At 38.7% G+C, this 17,830-nt stretch overlaps 2 protein-coding genes across 3 annotated transcripts in view; both read right to left on the minus strand.

Annotated features, from left to right (window-relative positions):
• Positions 1 to 17,830, minus strand: part of OPN3 (opsin 3) — a 34,950-nt gene that overhangs the window by 12,815 nt on the left and 4,305 nt on the right. The window contains exon 2 of one of the 2 annotated variants that reach the window (XM_019746832.2): positions 476 to 795. In XM_019746832.2, coding sequence (XP_019602391.2) covers positions 476 to 795 — 320 coding nt within the window. Of the gene's footprint in view, positions 1 to 475; positions 796 to 10,558; positions 17,804 to 17,830 lie in introns of those variants that run through there. The other variant, XM_074316789.1, reaches the window with a different exon arrangement.
• Positions 10,559 to 17,459, minus strand: CHML (CHM like Rab escort protein). Its single transcript, XM_074316788.1, has one exon. The coding sequence runs from the start codon at positions 17,457 to 17,459 to the stop codon at positions 15,537 to 15,539; it is 1,923 nt and encodes a 640-aa protein (XP_074172889.1). The 3' UTR covers positions 10,559 to 15,536.

Genomic DNA, 17,830 nt, shown 5'->3' on the forward strand with positions numbered 1-17,830 from the left:
TGTTAGTGGTCAGTGCTGGCCTTTATGACTCAAAAATGATTTGCCAACAAAACATCTGTACTATTATTTAATGGTTTTATGTGACCTTTGAATGAATAAGATTATGGGACCTGTGGAGTTCCTTTTGTTAGAGTTCTTAAATTCTAAGAGTGCTGGAGACATAGGTTTTTCTGTGTGTGGGGTTTTTTTTTGGGGGTTTTTTTTTTTTTTTTTGGTTGGTTTTTTTTTTCTGTCTAGAATGCCTTTCCTTCCCTATTCTGTTAGAGAATGGTGGTGTAGAGAGAAAAACTGTTATTCCTCATTGGTCTTTCCAGAGAGTGACTCATAGTGCAAAATTCTATAAAATGGGAAGTCCCCTCCAGCTGCTCCAGCTGTGGGCAAATACTCATCATGGAGGAAGTTTGATTCTCCTCTACACAAAATTTTCTACCCTGGACACGGTTTGGGGGAGGGGCATTTGTAGTCTTCAACTCACCATTCGAATGGAATACAGAATATGGCCATAGCAATGGGCTGTGACACCCACCGGCACCACCAGGCAGCCAAGGAATAAGAGAAGCACGAAGGAGGAATCGTTGGCATCCTTGGATTTCCAGTCCACAGTGCAGCCTAGTCCATGTGCATCCAGGATATACCTGTTCCAGCCTAGGAGAGGGGCCCCTGACCACGCCAGTGAGTACAGCCAGATATAGGTAATGGCCCTCCAGGCCCAGGAGAAATCGATCACTCTGGCACGGACCACGCGAATGTAACGTTCATAGGCCAGCACAGTGAGGGTGGTCATGGAAACAGTGCCTGCGGGAAGAGAGAGTGTGACAGTGTAGCATGGCACCAGGGAACACAGATGTCACAGAGGCTACGTTCTCCACTGGAGACTCCTGACAGTGTGTCTGGAACCAACATAGTGCTCTAAAAGCTGAAATATCTGAGAGGAATCATGCCTCACAGTCCCCAGGAAATTCGAATGGAAATATATTTACCCATAAAAGAAAATGTGGAATAGAAAATGGTGTGTGGGTTGCAGCAGGACAAAAATAAAAGCCTTAAAACCCACCTGCCCCCATGATGCAGCTGTTGTGTTATGTTTTCTGTAGAGAGAAACTCGAGCAAATCAGGGAGAAACAGTAAAGTGAGCGTCTCTTTGCTTTTTCCTTCTTACAGCTGTGTCTGACTCAGCTATTAGAGATAAAGTCAAAATGGGTTCCACAAATGTGAACTGACCAAAGAAATGGAAAAATTACACAGGGAGCTGCCGTAACCTACCTGCTAGCAGACGGCAGCTGATGGACAGTTCACATGCAAGGATTGCTGGCAAGGGAGTGAAGTCTTCTGCACTCCCACAGTCTTCATTTATACCTCTATTTTACAGTAAATACACCTTAACAATACTACTTGTTTATTTCCCTGCCTCTCCCCAGAATGATTCAGTCACTTCACAAGCTCCTAGTGACCACCTATGTGTGCCGGGTACTGTGCTGACACTGGAGGTTCCATAATAACAGAAACTCAGAGCTCTAGCTGACTGGAGGGAATGCATGTGTAAACACCTGTAATACTGTACAAGGTGTAAATACTATACAATCCTGATACATTGTATCTCATTCATTTCTGATACAATGCATTGTGGGAATCAAAGAAAATGGGGCCTTTGTGAACAAGGCAGGAGAAGCACATTCCGGGAAGAATGAAGAATTATGTACCGGAGCATCAAGGCCATTACCGAGTCTAAAACGACGAGAGAATTCAGATGCCAGGGTTCAGAGGACATGACAGGGAGATAAACTTAGAAAGAGCAGATGAGGCTATACCGAGAAAGACTTTTAATTTCTTGCTAAGGTTTTTTGTTTCTTTTTGATCTTTGGGAAAACAAAAAAAACCCCACAACTTTTCCTATATACAAGAGTAAATTATGAGTCTGTTCCTGTCATGTTTTTAAGCATGAAAGTGACAATGGTTAAGTTCTCCATTCTTCTTCCCCCATTTTTCTCTGAAAGGATACTCATTCTAGCAGTAGTACAGAACTTGAAACACTGCCCCATGCGTGGAGACCAGCTTGCAGGCAGTTGCAATAGTCCTGGCAAGACATTATGGGGTCTGAAGCCGGGTACCTTTAAAGGTATGAACGAAGTCTGGATTCTAGAGACATTGAGCAATTAGTATCAACAGAATCCATCGGTTTATGGAATGTGAAGAGTTGAGGGAAGGAGAAAAGTTGAGAATAACTTTAAAATACATGATAGGGAATATAGTCAATAATATTGTGACAACTATGTATGGTATCAGATGTGTACTAGACTTGTTGGGGTGACCACTTCATAAGTTATATGAATACCTAAACACTTTGTTGTACACCTGAAGCTAATACAAGATTATGTGTCGACTATAATTGAAAACTAAAAACAAAATTTTTTTTAATAAAATTTTTTAAAGGAATAACTTGGAGATTTCCAACCTATATGATGAGAGCAGAGTGATTACATTAATAGAGGTAAAACCACAAGGTATATGATAAAACTACAGAGGAGAAAATGAAACTGTGAGTTCCCTAGAATACATCAGCATAAAATGAGTGGGTCAAAACAGGTTGTAGAAAAATGGTTCTAATGGAGAATGAAAACAAGACTGGTATCATGAGAAGTAGAGTAGGGGTGTGGAGAGCAGGTTTTCAAGAGGCCTGGGAGTGGGTCCTAGCTCCCCACTAGGTGGTTCTGTGACTTTGGCAATTCATGCAGTCTCTTCAAACTTTAGTTTTATTTTTGTTTTCATAAAATTGCAAATCCCTTCACATTACAAAATTTTGTGATTTTACAATTATAAAAGTATCAAATGAAGAGATCCTACACCTAGAAAGCAGTTGACAGAACATAGTTAATATTCATTTATACCACGACAGGTTTGGGGTTTTTTTTTGGGGGAAGGGCAGTATTATTCCCAGTGTCTGTTACATGTGGCTATCAATAAGTGCTCATTGAATAAAGGAGTGAATGTTCAGTAAATACTTAAGTGACTGAAAGAAAAGACTGGGTTTTGGAATATGATATAGGAAATACTCCAGAAAGCAGTGATAAAATAGCAAAGAATAAACTTAAATTCATAGGTAATTCTGGGGACAAGAGAAATATCAAGTTTGATGTGTTGTCTTCAAAAATAAGAATCTATTTCCACCTTATTAAATTTTTCCCTAAACGTTATTTATCATCTTTTAACTGAGTATATTTCTAGAAGAAAATCTAGAAAGCTAAAGATAGTGACATAGTAAGTTCACTCTAACAAAATACTGTTTTGTATAGTTTACAAACTTTCTTATTAAATATAATATTTAATGATATATAGTTGCCTTTAAATGTTGAAATACAGTTTGGCCCTCAACTTTTAGTTAATTTACCTTGAATATGATTTGGTCCTTCAAAGGTAAGAAAACTTGCTGCAAATAATTGCACTATGTTGTAGGTTAGCAAATTTCAGTGTACCTTACTGATGAATAAATGAGTTCTTATGATTAAAGCAATAAGCTGATATAATTTTAACTTTCATTCATTCATTCAATATTTATTGCTTATCTACATGTGTCGATCACTATGCTAGAAAAGAGGTATAAAGAGGTGAGTGAAACAAGTGCCTCATGGAACGTACAGTGCAGTGGGCAGCAGAAATACTTCTAATTAAACACAGAGCATCATGTATCTCCCCAGAACTCCACAGCTAGTCGGACATCTAGAACCCTACGAAGTTTCCTCTGCTCTGCCTGAAAGATCTGCACATCAGTATATCTGAAGGTGGGCATATCAGAATGGTAGGGGCGATGGACGGGGCGGTGCCTGCAGACATGGTTACCTAGCTGCTGACGCTGAGCCCAAGGCTGCAGATAATGCAATAGTATTGAAGGAGTCCCGGTGAGGCTTCCACATCTGGTGGAGGGTCAGAGGGACAGTGGACGTGTCAGCACAGGAGAGTCCGGCTCCCTCCCCCAACTGCAGCAGACCCAGGCAGCAGCAGTGGAGATGCATCTCCCGCCTCCAGTGGCACCAGCGGCCATCGGGAACCAGGCAGCAGCATCGGAGGCTTATGAACCCGGCTCCCACCCGCCCACCACATCCCCCGCCACGGCGGTGGTGCCCTGAGACCCTGGTGACTTGGACACAGCAAGGGCACCCACCACCCAGGGGGTGACACCTCCCCACAGCCACCCTGGAGGCATAAGTACCGCAAGAGAAAACAAAAACTTTCACTATAGCACCATCTACTGGAAAACAAAAGAAAAACCTCTAATCATCAACCTGCTGAATTGTTAAAATAAAAAGGGTACCTAAATAAGAAAAGTGTTCACTAAAAACGCCCCAGAAGAACAACTCATCAGATTAATTATAAACAAAGAAATAAATAATTATGAAACAAAGTGATTAATTTTATAATAGAGGGTTGTTTGGGGGGGCCAAAATCTTGGATTCAATTCCAATTTCTACACATAATTACCACAACTCTGGAAAAATTAATGAACATTTCTGAACCTCAATTTTCCCACCAGTAAAACAGGAATAATTGTACCAAAATGCTGTGTGTGTGTGTGTGTTAAGTGACTGTATTAGGTAAAAGGGTCATATGAATGTATTTAGTAAAATGGTAATATAGACGGTATTATTATTATTATTGAATAGTTAAGTATCTGGGAGCAACATTCCTGTAAGTGGTGGAAAGTTGGCAGAAGGCACAGGAGGGGGTTGAGCTCCGGAGCTTGAATGTCTGAGTCTATTAATAGGTACAAATGCTCCAGAACAAAGTCATTTTCCCCCTTTGGCCACTAGATGTCCGCATTGAATAGCTAACTTACAGTTCAATGGTCTAAACTGGCTAAGTTTACAGCAAACGGAACAAGTGCTTAGAACCGGTACTGCTTGGATCATGCCCCCGATCTGTTAATCCCTAGCGTTAGATTTAACAGTTAATATCACAAGGTCCATGCCCTCAAGGAGCTCACACCCCAGAGAAGGGGTATAAGGAGAAAGTCCAAGTCTGACTGTAGGAGAAAGAATATCCAATTGGGAAAAGACTCTCTGGGAAGCAGGCACCACCTGATCACTCTTGAATCTTACGCACATTTTAACCAGGCAAATAAAGAGGGGTAGGGAGAAAGGGCTGTCAGCTCTGTTCCGGAGAGGAAACAGCTTATGTAAACACATGGAGACCTGACAGAGCGTGCACCATTTGGATTCCTGCAAATAATTCAATATGGTAGAAGCAGAGAGTTCTAGTAAGAGGAAAGTAAAAGGCTAGGGACTCTCCCAAGAAGGCCCTTACCTGCCAGGCAAAGAGCTTGGAATGTATCTCAAGGACTTTGAGGAGCCAATTGAAATGTTTTTGATTATAATGCTATGTACACGTGACCATATTTCTTCTCAAATAAAGAATAAAAATCTTGGAGTAAACATGGTCACCCCTGTAATTAACCAAACACTAAGGTGAAATGATGCTTAGAAATTGTCCCAGTCAGATTTCAATAAAAAGAAAAAATGTCCCTAATGGAAAGTAGCAAATATAGTTTAGAAGAACATAAAGCAAGACCAACTTCCTGCACTTTTTTCTAAGGGATTCCTTTTTCAACTTAAAACATTACTTGACAGTCATCACTTAATAATTTTTGACTATTAAATAAACCCTATAAAGTGTTCATTTTATGGGTGATAGCAAGTCTAATAGTATTCCTATTAGATTTGTCGTCTCTTGTTCTCCAATCACAATAATAAATTGAAAACCTTAGTATTTCATATGGTAGTTTATAATTTTCAAAGTCCTGTCCCATGTATTTTTCTCAGATCTTCGCAGACATGTGAGGCAAGAAAGGCTCCTTATCTCCATTTAAGAGTGTGGTACAAGGGGCTGAGATTCACGACTAACCTAAAGTCACAAGATTAGTGAGGTTTTGCTTTGAGGAGAACCCAGATCTTCTGCTTGTCTAGAACTCTCTGTGGATTCTCTCTAGAAACATCCAATAAAGTGAGTTGGTTGTGATTGATGGAGAAGCTTGAGGTCTTTTTAATTCTATGAAAAAATTCAATACATGAATAAATTATGGGATAGCCATGTGACTCCACACCTGCAATAACAATTCTAGTTCCTCAGTGTTCTTTCCTGGATTACTAACCTGACCCCGAGTAAAGAAAAGTTGAGACAGCCGAGAAGAGCAAATTAAAAATATGAGGGAATCTCAAGGGACCGAATTAAATCTGAATATAGTCATTTATCATTTATAAAGCTCTCAAAGGAGCTCAGACTTTAGGTTTTACAGCAGGTGGTAACATTGGTTCCATTTCAAGTTCCATTCTATTACCATGCTGTTGACTAAAGCAGAGTTTTGAAACACAGCCAGAGGACCAGTCACTTTTCTTGCAAGAATACATACAACACATTCAGCTGTAATTGTGTGTGTCTGTAAGTAACTAGTCCGCTAAAAACTATGACATGAGATACCTCAGGACAACAAAAGGAGAATTAAGAAAGAAGAGAAGCAGCATGTTAGACTGTGTTAAGGAAAAAGGTAATTGCTATATCCTGGGCAGTGCATAATGGGACAAAATGCTTAAGTTTAAAATACACATTTGTGAGGTGGCAGCATATAAACCCCATCTCAGTGACTAGTGTGGGGCAGTTCAGATTGGCATGAAAATATCATTTCCTCGAAAGTCTTAGTTATCCAGAGCCAAGAATGTCAAACTAAGAAGAGCTAAGGAAAAATTGGAGGTGGGGAAGGGAAAGTTTACAAATAGGAAGTATTTTGTCTAACACAAAGCAAAGCTAGTTGGTATTAAAGCAGGCTGGTTGCCAGATCCATTCACAGTCCACTCTTTCAAGCTCCTCCCCCACATTGTCTAATTGGGTTTCCTATAGATTTAACTCTCACCCTTGATGTTCAAGCTAAAACCCTCTAGACCTGAGCAGCAAGGCTCTCTCCCTTGGTAGGAACAGTGATTAGAAATGTCAGCTCTTGAAATAGCTAAAAATGATGAATCTCCTGGGGAGTTTGCTTAGTGTCCATTCCAAGCTCGGCCCTTGAAGGCCTGGACGTCACCTGAGAACCTGTATGGTCAACAGGCTACCCTGACGATTCCCACCAACTTTAGGAAAGGTTGGTCTAGATTAAAATCACATCTCCTTCATCTCTGTGGCCATTTGCTCATTTCCCAGGTTTTCCTCCACAGGCTCCATCACCCAAGGAGAAACACAAGAAACCAGGAGGGCTGGGTCTGCCTCCTTCCATTTCAATCCTATACCAAGGGAGATGGGGGGTACGGATTACAAGGGAGCAGCAGATAGCAGTTCTACCAATAATGACGCTGCTGAAGAAACACTTAGGGAGTCAGAGGTGTTGAGGAGAAAAGGTAAAAATGGGGAGCATAAAAGAAAGAAGATTCATCAGAAATATTCAGAACTTTTTCTCTAATGTAATTTCCTCAAACTTGGCACTATTGACATTCTGGATGGGATAATTCTTTCTTGTGGGGAGGCTGTCTTGTGCATTGTAGGAATTAGCTGAACTCCTGCCCTCTACCCACTAGATACCAGTAGCTCCCCTTCCCAGTTTTGACAACGAAAGATGCCTCCAAACATTGTCAAATGTCCCCTGAAAGGCAAAATCACCCTGGTTTGAGAATCACTGCCTTGATGGAAGAAAGTTAGTAAAATTATTAGATGGACCATCTCATAGATTACTGAAACGTTCCCTATTTTTAAGTAGTGTTATTGACTCGCCCAGGCTTATCCACTAATAATATGAGGACCCAGGACTAAGGTTCTGATACATTTTCTCTGGGACTGGCCCAGGTTGGAACCTAGGAGGAGATGGAGGTACAGGGACAACAAGGAAGAGAAGAGATGCCGGGAAGTGGCTGGCAGCGCAGGACGGAGCTGCAGCACACACTTGTGCAAGGAGACTGCAGTCTCATGACAAGGTTTCCGGTGCACTTCTTATCGTTTGCTTTTTCCTGTTGATAAACACCTGGTTGTTATTCATGTTTCAACAACAGGGGGCGTTACAAATAATGTTATGCTGTCGTGAAACGGGACTGCTAAGGGAACAGGACACACAGCTCACTTCTCTATCCTGTTTCACATAAATTACTTTAGGCAATTAACAACTAAATTACTTGCTGAAAAGCAAGATTCCCTGCTCTTCCTCAGCAATACATTCCCCCAAATTTCTTCTTTATAATGGGCAATAAAAATACTGACATTAATACAAAAACTTGAACAGAAATTAAACTTACACATATAATGAAATTAACCTATGATGTAAAAATACTTCCCTATACTAGATTAGTAACATTTCTGTTCTTATTTTTAAGAATAGGGATGAATAAATACAGGAATAAGTCTCATACAACAGAAATGGGGTGCTCTGGGGCTTTAGTTATATGACGTGCAATAAAAAGAACTGGCATAAACCCCACTCACTGCACTGCCCCCAAGGATTCCTATTTCTTTAAAACTATAAAATGCCTAAGGATGTATTTCCTGCTGACTGGACTACAATCGGGTATTTATCTTCCTAATACACTTTGTCCACCCTGCAGCGCTGAATCCCAAAGTCATTCCTTTCCTCAGTGTGAAGCCATTTATTCATATTAGTTGTGTAGAGTGTATTAGTTATTCATATCGAGTGTATTAAGGAATATATATATATATATATATATATATATATATATCAACAAGCAAATGCCAAAATTATAGGACATCAGCAGGAATAAAGATACTATATACAAAGAAATGAAGCTCTTGACATAAAAACCGGGATAAAGAAAGTTTGCTTTGAATTCAGGTATGAGTTTAAGTAATCAACTGCTTTTACTCTCTTCCAACATAAGTTGGCCCACTTTATACAAATTTTAATTTACAGGACTTTTTTTGTTTTTTTTTGTTGTTGAAAAATAAATGCACTCTAAAATTCTAGAAGCCACCACTTTTAAAATAGTGATTTATGTGTTATGCAGTCTTATATGCAATAAGTAACTATCGAGATGGAGGCAAGGCCGAGCTATTATCTTTCAAGTCTAATTAATGGATCTGAATGCTTACTCGGACAGGCCAAGCAAGTCACTTAATTACTCCAAGCCTTATCTATAAAATGGATATATGTAAATACCTGCCCTTTCTTACCTTACACAGTTGTCCTGAGGTTCATATAGTTGTAAGGAGAAAAAGCGGTATTCCTACAAATGCTGTAGCAGAATTGCTGTCATAATATTCATGTTGGAGTCAGATTCTTTCCACTGAATCATTCAGCTTCCTTGTTCATGCCTTACAGAAAGCTGGAGGTATTGTGTCTCCTGCTGTTGAAATGTGAATACATTTGGGTGTTGTTAAAAGGGTAAGGAGGATACTGGAAACAATGCCTCATTCTAATGAAGGTAAAAATACCAAAAGTTTTTTTTTATTCTTCAGAGGAAGCAACTACCTCAATGAGGTAAGAGCATGACTTCTGTTTGTCCGGCCAAGAGGAAGGTAAATAAAAGTAATTGTAACCATAATGTCTTGGTCTTGAAACTTGCATTTCTCCTTAGGATTTCTTTCTACTTTCTACTCCCCAGCTCTCACTGCCTGGGGTTTCTGGGACCCAGTCTCTTGTATACTCTCTTCATTCCTTCCCCCAGGCAAGGCAGAGAGGTTCTCGTTAATGTCAGAAACTTCTTAATTAACTGAATGTTAGCTGAAATAAATTTCAGAAAGTATTAACTGATCTACCATTTAACATTTAAGCCACTTGTTTCCAACTGTGGAATAAAAGGTTTTGGCACCCCTTTAAAGGAATGCCATGCATCACAAATCAGATTCTGTTTTTCTTTTGAGGGGAGGTGGTGGTAGTTACAATGGGGAGCATGGTGAATAGAAAATGTCTTAATTCTCATTAAGGTAAAAGGTATGTATGTCATCCAACAGGACGGTTCTCAGGTACAGAGGACCTGTCTTACTCGTTTTTCTATTTAATCCATAAAACAATGCCAGTTCATAACCTGTGCACAGTTGATGTTCACCTGATGTTTGTTGAATTCAATCACCTTGATTTGGATCTCTCAGGCTGACAAGAAGAAAGGTCAGCAGCATCCTCAGTTCCCTGAGAACTGTCCTCAGCATGGGTCCTCCCTGAAAACGCTCCTCAGACCCAAGCTTGGCCACTTCTAGGAATCCAAATCCAACCTGCATCCAAGACTCACAAATGAAGTGTATTCTTGAATTTGGGGCCATGTTTAACTAGTATGCAATGTCTTCATGCTAATGTCCTGGAATGCATTAATACTATGTCTATCATTCCCACCTCTGGCTCTGAGGTTTCTATATTAAAAAAAAAAAAAAGGCTTCACAATAGACCTTATTTCTTAATGCTGGGTAATTGAGAAAAGACACAAAATCCATTCTGACCAAGAATGTCTCCCACCAAAAACTGTAAAACTTTCTAGCAACATTTTTGGAGATTAGCTTTTGAATTTAACATTTAAATATATATGTATATATATTTTAATTTAAAGGAGAATTTTACAAGTTTCCAAGGAATCAATAATTTTCTCACCAATTCGGCAAACCATTATACCATTAATCTTTTATTTTTCATTGCACATCAGTATTTTACAGAAAAAAAATAAAGAATGCCTTAATGTTAAACTCCAATTAATTACATTTTCTTCTGATCTTTTCAGTGTACATAAATATAATCAGCAAATACAATAATTTATGTTCCACTTTGAATCACATTTATACATTTTCCATACAATTTTACACATATAAGTATTATTCAATGCCTACATAAGTCTACGATAGCAATAGCAATATACAAAATTTACTTATCCATTTCCCTATTATTGGGCGTTTTATTTTTTAACTTGAATAGAAGGAACTATTAGAAATATCTTTGTACAAGTAGTTTTCTTTTCAATATTTTCCTGGGCATATACTACTCAAAGTGAATTAAATCTATCAAACGATAGATTGGTTATAGTTCTTACTATATTTTTCTAAATAATTCTTTAAAAAACTACTAATATAGCAATGCTACTGGTTATGAGGACACATACAATTGAAACATTTTTGCTAATAGCATGGACTAGGTCAAAGTTGTTACAATTGGCATTTTTAACATTAGGAAATCTAAGTATCATTGTAAGAATTTGCTTTCATTTGTATTTTCTCATTTATACCAATCCTTTATAAATTTGCCTAGCAAAGAATAGAAAATTTTATGGACTTGCATCTACCTTTTAAAAAAACAGTAAGCATTTTATCCAGGTGTAAAGTAGTTTTTAAAATCCCATCTCTTCTTCTTTTGTGTTCTTCCTATTCAGTATATTCTTTTCATTTTTCTTTTTGTTAATCTCATCTACCTTGTCAGTTTTTCACTGCCATAAAGTTTCTTTTGTACCATTATTGGAATTGTAGTTTTAATTTTTACCTTTATACTTAACATTTTAACTGATCTGGAATAAACTGTATCACATATAAGGTAGATCTAATTTCTTTTTTCGTACTGACCTCCAGCTGGTCTTTCCATCGACAATTATATACTTATTTCTTTGCAACAGGCTTATTAGTCTTAACTACAGTTCTTACTCAGTACCATAGTATATTTAGAAAGGCTGCTTAATAGCAATGTTTTAAGGATGTGAAGTGCAAGACTACCATTTCTTCCCCTAAGTTAAAAAGACAGTTTTGCTTGCTTATTTTCCTAAATAATTTATCACAATTCTGTCAAAACATCTAAAGCATCCAGCTGCAATGTTAAGTGGAAGTATAGTAAATCTACATACATCACCTATTGATATTCTTTTGGACATGCTTTCATATACATTAATTTAATCCTCAGAATAATTCAGTGAAGTGTTATTTCTATTTTATAGATGATGAAATAAAAGCTAGGAGCTTTCCCAAGATTATACAACTGGTAAGTAATGAAGAACTATAATTTTGGTTTTCAGATTCCCTATTTACTTTTTTCCCATTACACTAGGATGTAGTTCCTTCAGTCTGCTCCCATATCTTTCTTAATTTATCCCAATATAGTTGCATAAGTTTCTTTGAATGCTCATATATATTAATACTCAAACACTTTTTAAATTGTCACCATTGGAATCTAGAAATAAGACTGATTTTAAAAATTGTATATCCTGCAACTTCCTGAATTAACCTTTTATTGTCAGTGCATACAGGCCAAGGTCATCCACGGTCTGTGCCCTGCCCAGGGCCACTTGGTATGAGCTATAACGGGATCTGCACGTGGTTGCTGCTTGTGCTGTGCTTAGCAGTACCTGGAAGAGGCTAAATTGCAAACTGAGGCTGGATGCTGCTAGTGCTGGGCTTAGGGCTGCTTATAAAGAAGTACAAAGCATGCCAAGGTCAGATGCTGCTTGTTTGGAGTTTGTGAACTTTTGAGAGATTTTAGGAAAATCTGAAGCATGAGCCAAGACAGGACGTTTGTATGGAAAAGCAACTGGAAGTGGCCTGGGTGGCCCCACAAGTTGGGGCAAGGGGTCGCAGGGAATCACCAGGGTGGGGCAAATGGTGTTAGCCAGGTTGATGGAGACTCAGATATGGTGCCCACCTTTGCCTCCAGGCTAGTTGGGGAGAGGTCACAACCAAGGAACAATGGCTTCTGCCAGCATTTTTGTCTGGAAGGAGCTGCCCCTCCAGCCCTCGCCCTACAGCCAGACAATTCAGTTCCACCTCATATGTCCCTGGAGCCTTTTGAGCTGCTGCCCCAGCACTGAAGCTCAGAGAGGAAAAAGTCCATCAGCAGTAAGTCCATGTGTGGGCCCTTTAAGAGGAACTCCTGGGACACCAGCTGCCCTCCATCTCACTCAGCCACAATCTCCACTGGGTTTCACAGTCAGAAGTTATGGGGACTTTTCTCCCTGGCACTGGAACCCTGGTGTGGGGCTGTGATGCCTCCCTCCCCAGAGCGGACCTCCACAGCTGAGATATCCCACCCCATTCTTAACTGCCACATGTAGATGTGGGACCAGCCTATTCCGTGCTTATGCTCCTCCTACGAGTCTCCACGTGGCTTCTTCTGTATGTCCTTAGTTGTAGGGCTTTGGTTCAGCTAGACTTCAGGAGATTCTGTGATGGTTGTTCTGTAGTTTAGTTGTGACTGTGATGGGGTCATGGAGGAGGCGAGAACAGCATTCACCTCCTCTGCCATTCTCACAGGAAGCTTCTCCCATAATATTCTTAGTGCTTTTTATTGGTTATCACTTTTCTCATTTCCAATTTATTTTGCATTCAAGTTAAGAAAGTAATATATTCATTTGGTTAGTTTTTAAAACCACCCTTATATTTGGCTAAGTTTAACATATTTTTCCTGTTTCCATTATGTTTGTCTCTCCCATCTTTTGCAACTACTCTTTGTTCCTTTTCTTAAATTCTTATGACTAGTGTATTGAAATTGAAGTTTTTTCAATAGGTCTGGATTACTTTCACCTCCACTTTCTTTATCATCTTAAATCCTTTTTCATTTTAATGACTAATTTTCAGGTCTATTTCAGGCATTTTTGCTGGATTTAAACCTTAGTATCTACTCAATACCACTTTGCTATATTGAAAAAAATTATACAGTATATGTACCAAACACACATACACAAACACACACCCCAATTCACGGCTTCTCTATTTTTAGTAAGGTGTAAATTACTTAAATCTTTCTTGTTTCCTTTTCCTCACATATGGAAGAGCAATAAAAGATTATTCAAAGTATATTTTGCTCTAGTAACATCTGTATTTTTATAACACGATGTTCACATCAAAGGCTACATTGCTAAAAAGCATTATTTTGTGAGAAGTTAGCCAAATTCTGCTGCATGAGATCTAAGACCTAATAGCTATTATTTATTTTCAATTACTCTTAATCTTAACATATCTCTGATTCAATAAAGTGAGAGACCAATTTCTGTATACTTTTCTTCACCTTCAACACTAGACTGGTTTTCACGAGCATTTTTCCTCCTCTAGTACCTACACTCTTCTAACAGTTAATGTTAGTGGAAAGATTTTGAAATCATGAAAGCCTGGATTCCAATGTTGTCCCTTCCACATATCAGACTCTGAGCAAATTACTGTCTTTATTACCTCTTTGAAAATGTGTTCAACAACATCTGCCTCATAGGGTTGTTGAGAATCTGTAATGAGACAGCACAGTGAGTGCCTCGCATGTAGTAAGTAAATGCTCTGTTCCAGAACAAACACTGTCACTGAAGGGCTCTTTTCCTACAAGATTACTATTCTTTGAGAAATGGAAACAGGGGACTGAAAGGGAAGGGAGTTTGCCCCCTCTGACAGCTCCACAGGCTTTCAACACTGGAGTAACTAACAACAGCTTTATGACTTCTGGTGGTTTTGTGAAAAACAAGTATTTCTATCCTCTAGGTAACAGCCAAGAGGCAGAAGAAATTATGGAGGTGGTTACCTCACTATTTGTGGGGCGGGACACAACCGAAGGGACATGATAAAGCCTCCTCTGATTCATTCCCATCAATTGTAGTTAGTGCTGCTAATTACACAGGTAGAGCCAACAAGTGGAATGTTCATTCTCAAGGTGGAATGTTCATTCTCACTGAGAAACCTCGGGCAAACAATCCCAGGTTAAAAACGACTCACTTAGTTTCTCCTTGAAATTTCAGAAGAGTCAGTCTGAAGTATCTGTTTCCTGGAGCAAGTTATTTTTTTCTCTTGTCCTGAGTTACTTGTAGGAAATTCTTTTCTTTCAGGTGACAGAGCTGGGTTCTGTAAAAATTTTCTGAAGTATTAAATCAGAACTAATGTTATTCCCTAGACTTTTTTTGGACTGAACCTCCAAAGAAGGAGCTCTTCAACAACTAATTGAAGATTGTGTGGTGACATTGCCTCATCGGTTACAAAGGTGAAGCAGGAGAATTAAACCATAAGACTTATTGTAAACATCAGACCTTCACAAATAAAGGATCATGTAAAGCTAAACTTTTAATTAGACAAATGTATTTTATCGTATTGGCATTTGCATTAATTGCTATTGCTAGCATATATATGTTTATATTATATAAAAAAGGCCCACATAATTTACTCTGTGTTTTACTCAGAGGTGGTAGCAACTATAACAACTGCAAAGTAAAATATTCCTTAGATATTGTCATTGTCACAATAAAATCTGAAGGTCACTAGCAGACACAATATTACCTTCCTTTAAGCACAGTTGCTAATGTGGAATCCTCACATATATATCAATACTAAAATAAAGCTAACCTGTTTAAGATTCTGGATTATGGAGTACGTTCTGAAACAAACAAAGTCCAATAACAATAAATCACTTACTGATAGGTTAACAAAGACATCCATGACTGAATGTCTCAAACAGAATTAAAAACAACATCTGCATAGCACTCATCATATAACCACTTCTAATTAATCATATAAGAAACTGTCGTTTCAATGAGAATATTCTGATTCTAGGATGGAGACCCAAAGTAGCATTTCCAATTTGCTTTTTTCTAATGTTAAAGGTGCTTCCCTGGGCTTTCTAGGTTTTTGCTTCATTCAGCGGATTCTAGTTTGGCCATTATTATATTATTGGTTCCAGGAGCCTCTGGTTGCTTATCATCACCATCAAAGACAATGTCTTCTGGATTTGGAGGTGGGGGGCAGAAATCTTCACCTGGAAAGATCTCCTGGAAAAGTGTTTCAGCTTGCTTGACTGCATGCTCATTTCCTAGTCCACAGTCAGGCCCAGAGCAGACATACACATTGGAAGGTAAGCCACTATATGAGCTTCTGCTGATTCCTGAGGAATCTCTCATATTAAAATAGAGAGCCCACAAGACTCTTGGCTTTGTAAGTTCTTCCTTATCTATTTCGGTTTCAGCATACGGGGTGAATAATTTGTTTACCACTGATTCTAAGTCTTCTCTTGCTGTTCTAGAAGACGAACAGGTCAGATGTATCAGATAGGTGTCTTTCATACATGTCATGGTTGAAGAACATAACTCAGTGACCCGAACAGCACACATGTCAGGTTCTACTGGAGGCACTATCAAAATGGAAATCTGCTGGTCTGAATCTGTCTTTAGTACAGACTGATCTGTAATGAGCACTGCCCTGGAGATCTGCTTGTACTGCACATTTGAGCATGTTTCCTCAGAAAGGTAACTATCCTCCACAATAAAATACTTAGCATTTATTCTTTGACCAAAGTGATCTATAATTGCTTTGCATCTGCCAGATTCTTTGTCAACTACAAGGCATTGTACTTTATGGCGAAGACAATAGATTCCACCAAAAACTGCACACATCCTGCAGAAACACTGGGGAATTTCCCCTTGGCCATACAATGGAAATAAAAATGGAGTGTTGCCAAACCGTCCAAGACACTGAAGAAAGTTTTTTGTTGCTCTAAGGCCATCTATTGTAGTACAGGATGGCTCTGTCATTGCAATTGAGTGTAGTACAAAATGCTGAAGGTTGGGGGTTAATTTTTTAGTTTTTAAGTACTCTGAAAATGAACACTGTATGAAATCTTGGTATTCATCGGGATGCTGTTCATAGTCTAAACAAAATGTAAGAAACTTCATTAGCATCCTCTTTTCAACCATAGTGAGTTCTTTGCTATTAAACACATCTGCTCTGGAACAAGGCACCTGTTCTACTTTTCCTTCTCGAAATGTAAGAATCCTAGTGACATTTTTAAATTCAGCATAACGACTAACATTTGATTTGATTAAAAGATCAATTAACAGTCCTTGAGAATATAGCAGCTTTGATACTAAGTCAATATTAAACTTTCTGCCTTCTTTAACTATTTGAGAGTAAGTAATCCTATTTCTCTTTGGTCGATCAGTGTTGTCTTCCACTACAGGTTTGTTTTCATCTTTATCTCCACCTGCAATGGTGTGTATACAAGTTTTACCTCCACAATATTTTTCTTTCACCTGAGTTTCCTCTATACCAGTTACTTCTAGTAAAATCTCTCCATCAGTTTTTGGAGTGTCTTTGACAGACATTCCATAGCTTGTACCATATAATGAGTGTGTTTCTTCAGACAAGCACGCAGAATCCAGAGGTTTAGTAAGGGTACCAGATGCTACCAAGGAAGGATTTTTCTGCAGACCATCAAACTCTTCAATATTGTCATCCATGTCCTGACTGGCATAACAAAACACTTCTGTGTGTTGAATGGTTTCATCCTTCCTATGAAGAGCGATGGCTTCTTCTGTTTCATGAATCAGGTCTTGCCATGTAGTAGTACTTTTGTCCCCAATGTCGCTGTTTTGCTGATACTCCTTCAACCAGGAGAGCAATCCTGAAAAGGTGAAGCTAGCCCAGTTTCCTCCATAATAACTTCTTGAATCAATATGCAGAACCCTCTGACCACTTCTTGAACATGCAGCTGCAAGGATGGATTCAGGCAAACCTGTCCCTATAATAACCACATCAAACTCTGTAGGGAGACTGTCTGCCATCCTAAGAGGTAAAATGTCTCGTGGTGACTGCCGATGAAAGAAATGTGCATGAATCTAGGCTGAGGGCTCAGAAAAGGTGTGAATATGCTGGAATAAAATCTCTCTTTGTGATGTTCCAGTTCATCCCAGAAGTATCGAGGTTGCAGGTCCTAGCTGTACTGTTACCCTTTTTAGTGTTTTGTTTTTGTTTTATTCCTTATAGATCAGTAGCACAAAAACATGATAAAGTACATCTAATCACATTTGAGAATACTAAAGCGGATGTGTGGTTTTCACTTCTGCATTTCATCTTAGCAGTAAATGTCAAAATGCATTACATATGCATTTGTGACTGGAACTCTTCTCTGAAAGAAGAAAATTCAAGAAATAAT

Source organism: Rhinolophus sinicus, linkage group LG12 (assembly GCF_036562045.2).
Source record: "Rhinolophus sinicus isolate RSC01 linkage group LG12, ASM3656204v1, whole genome shotgun sequence".
Classification (NCBI taxonomy): Eukaryota; Metazoa; Chordata; class Mammalia; order Chiroptera; family Rhinolophidae; genus Rhinolophus; species Rhinolophus sinicus.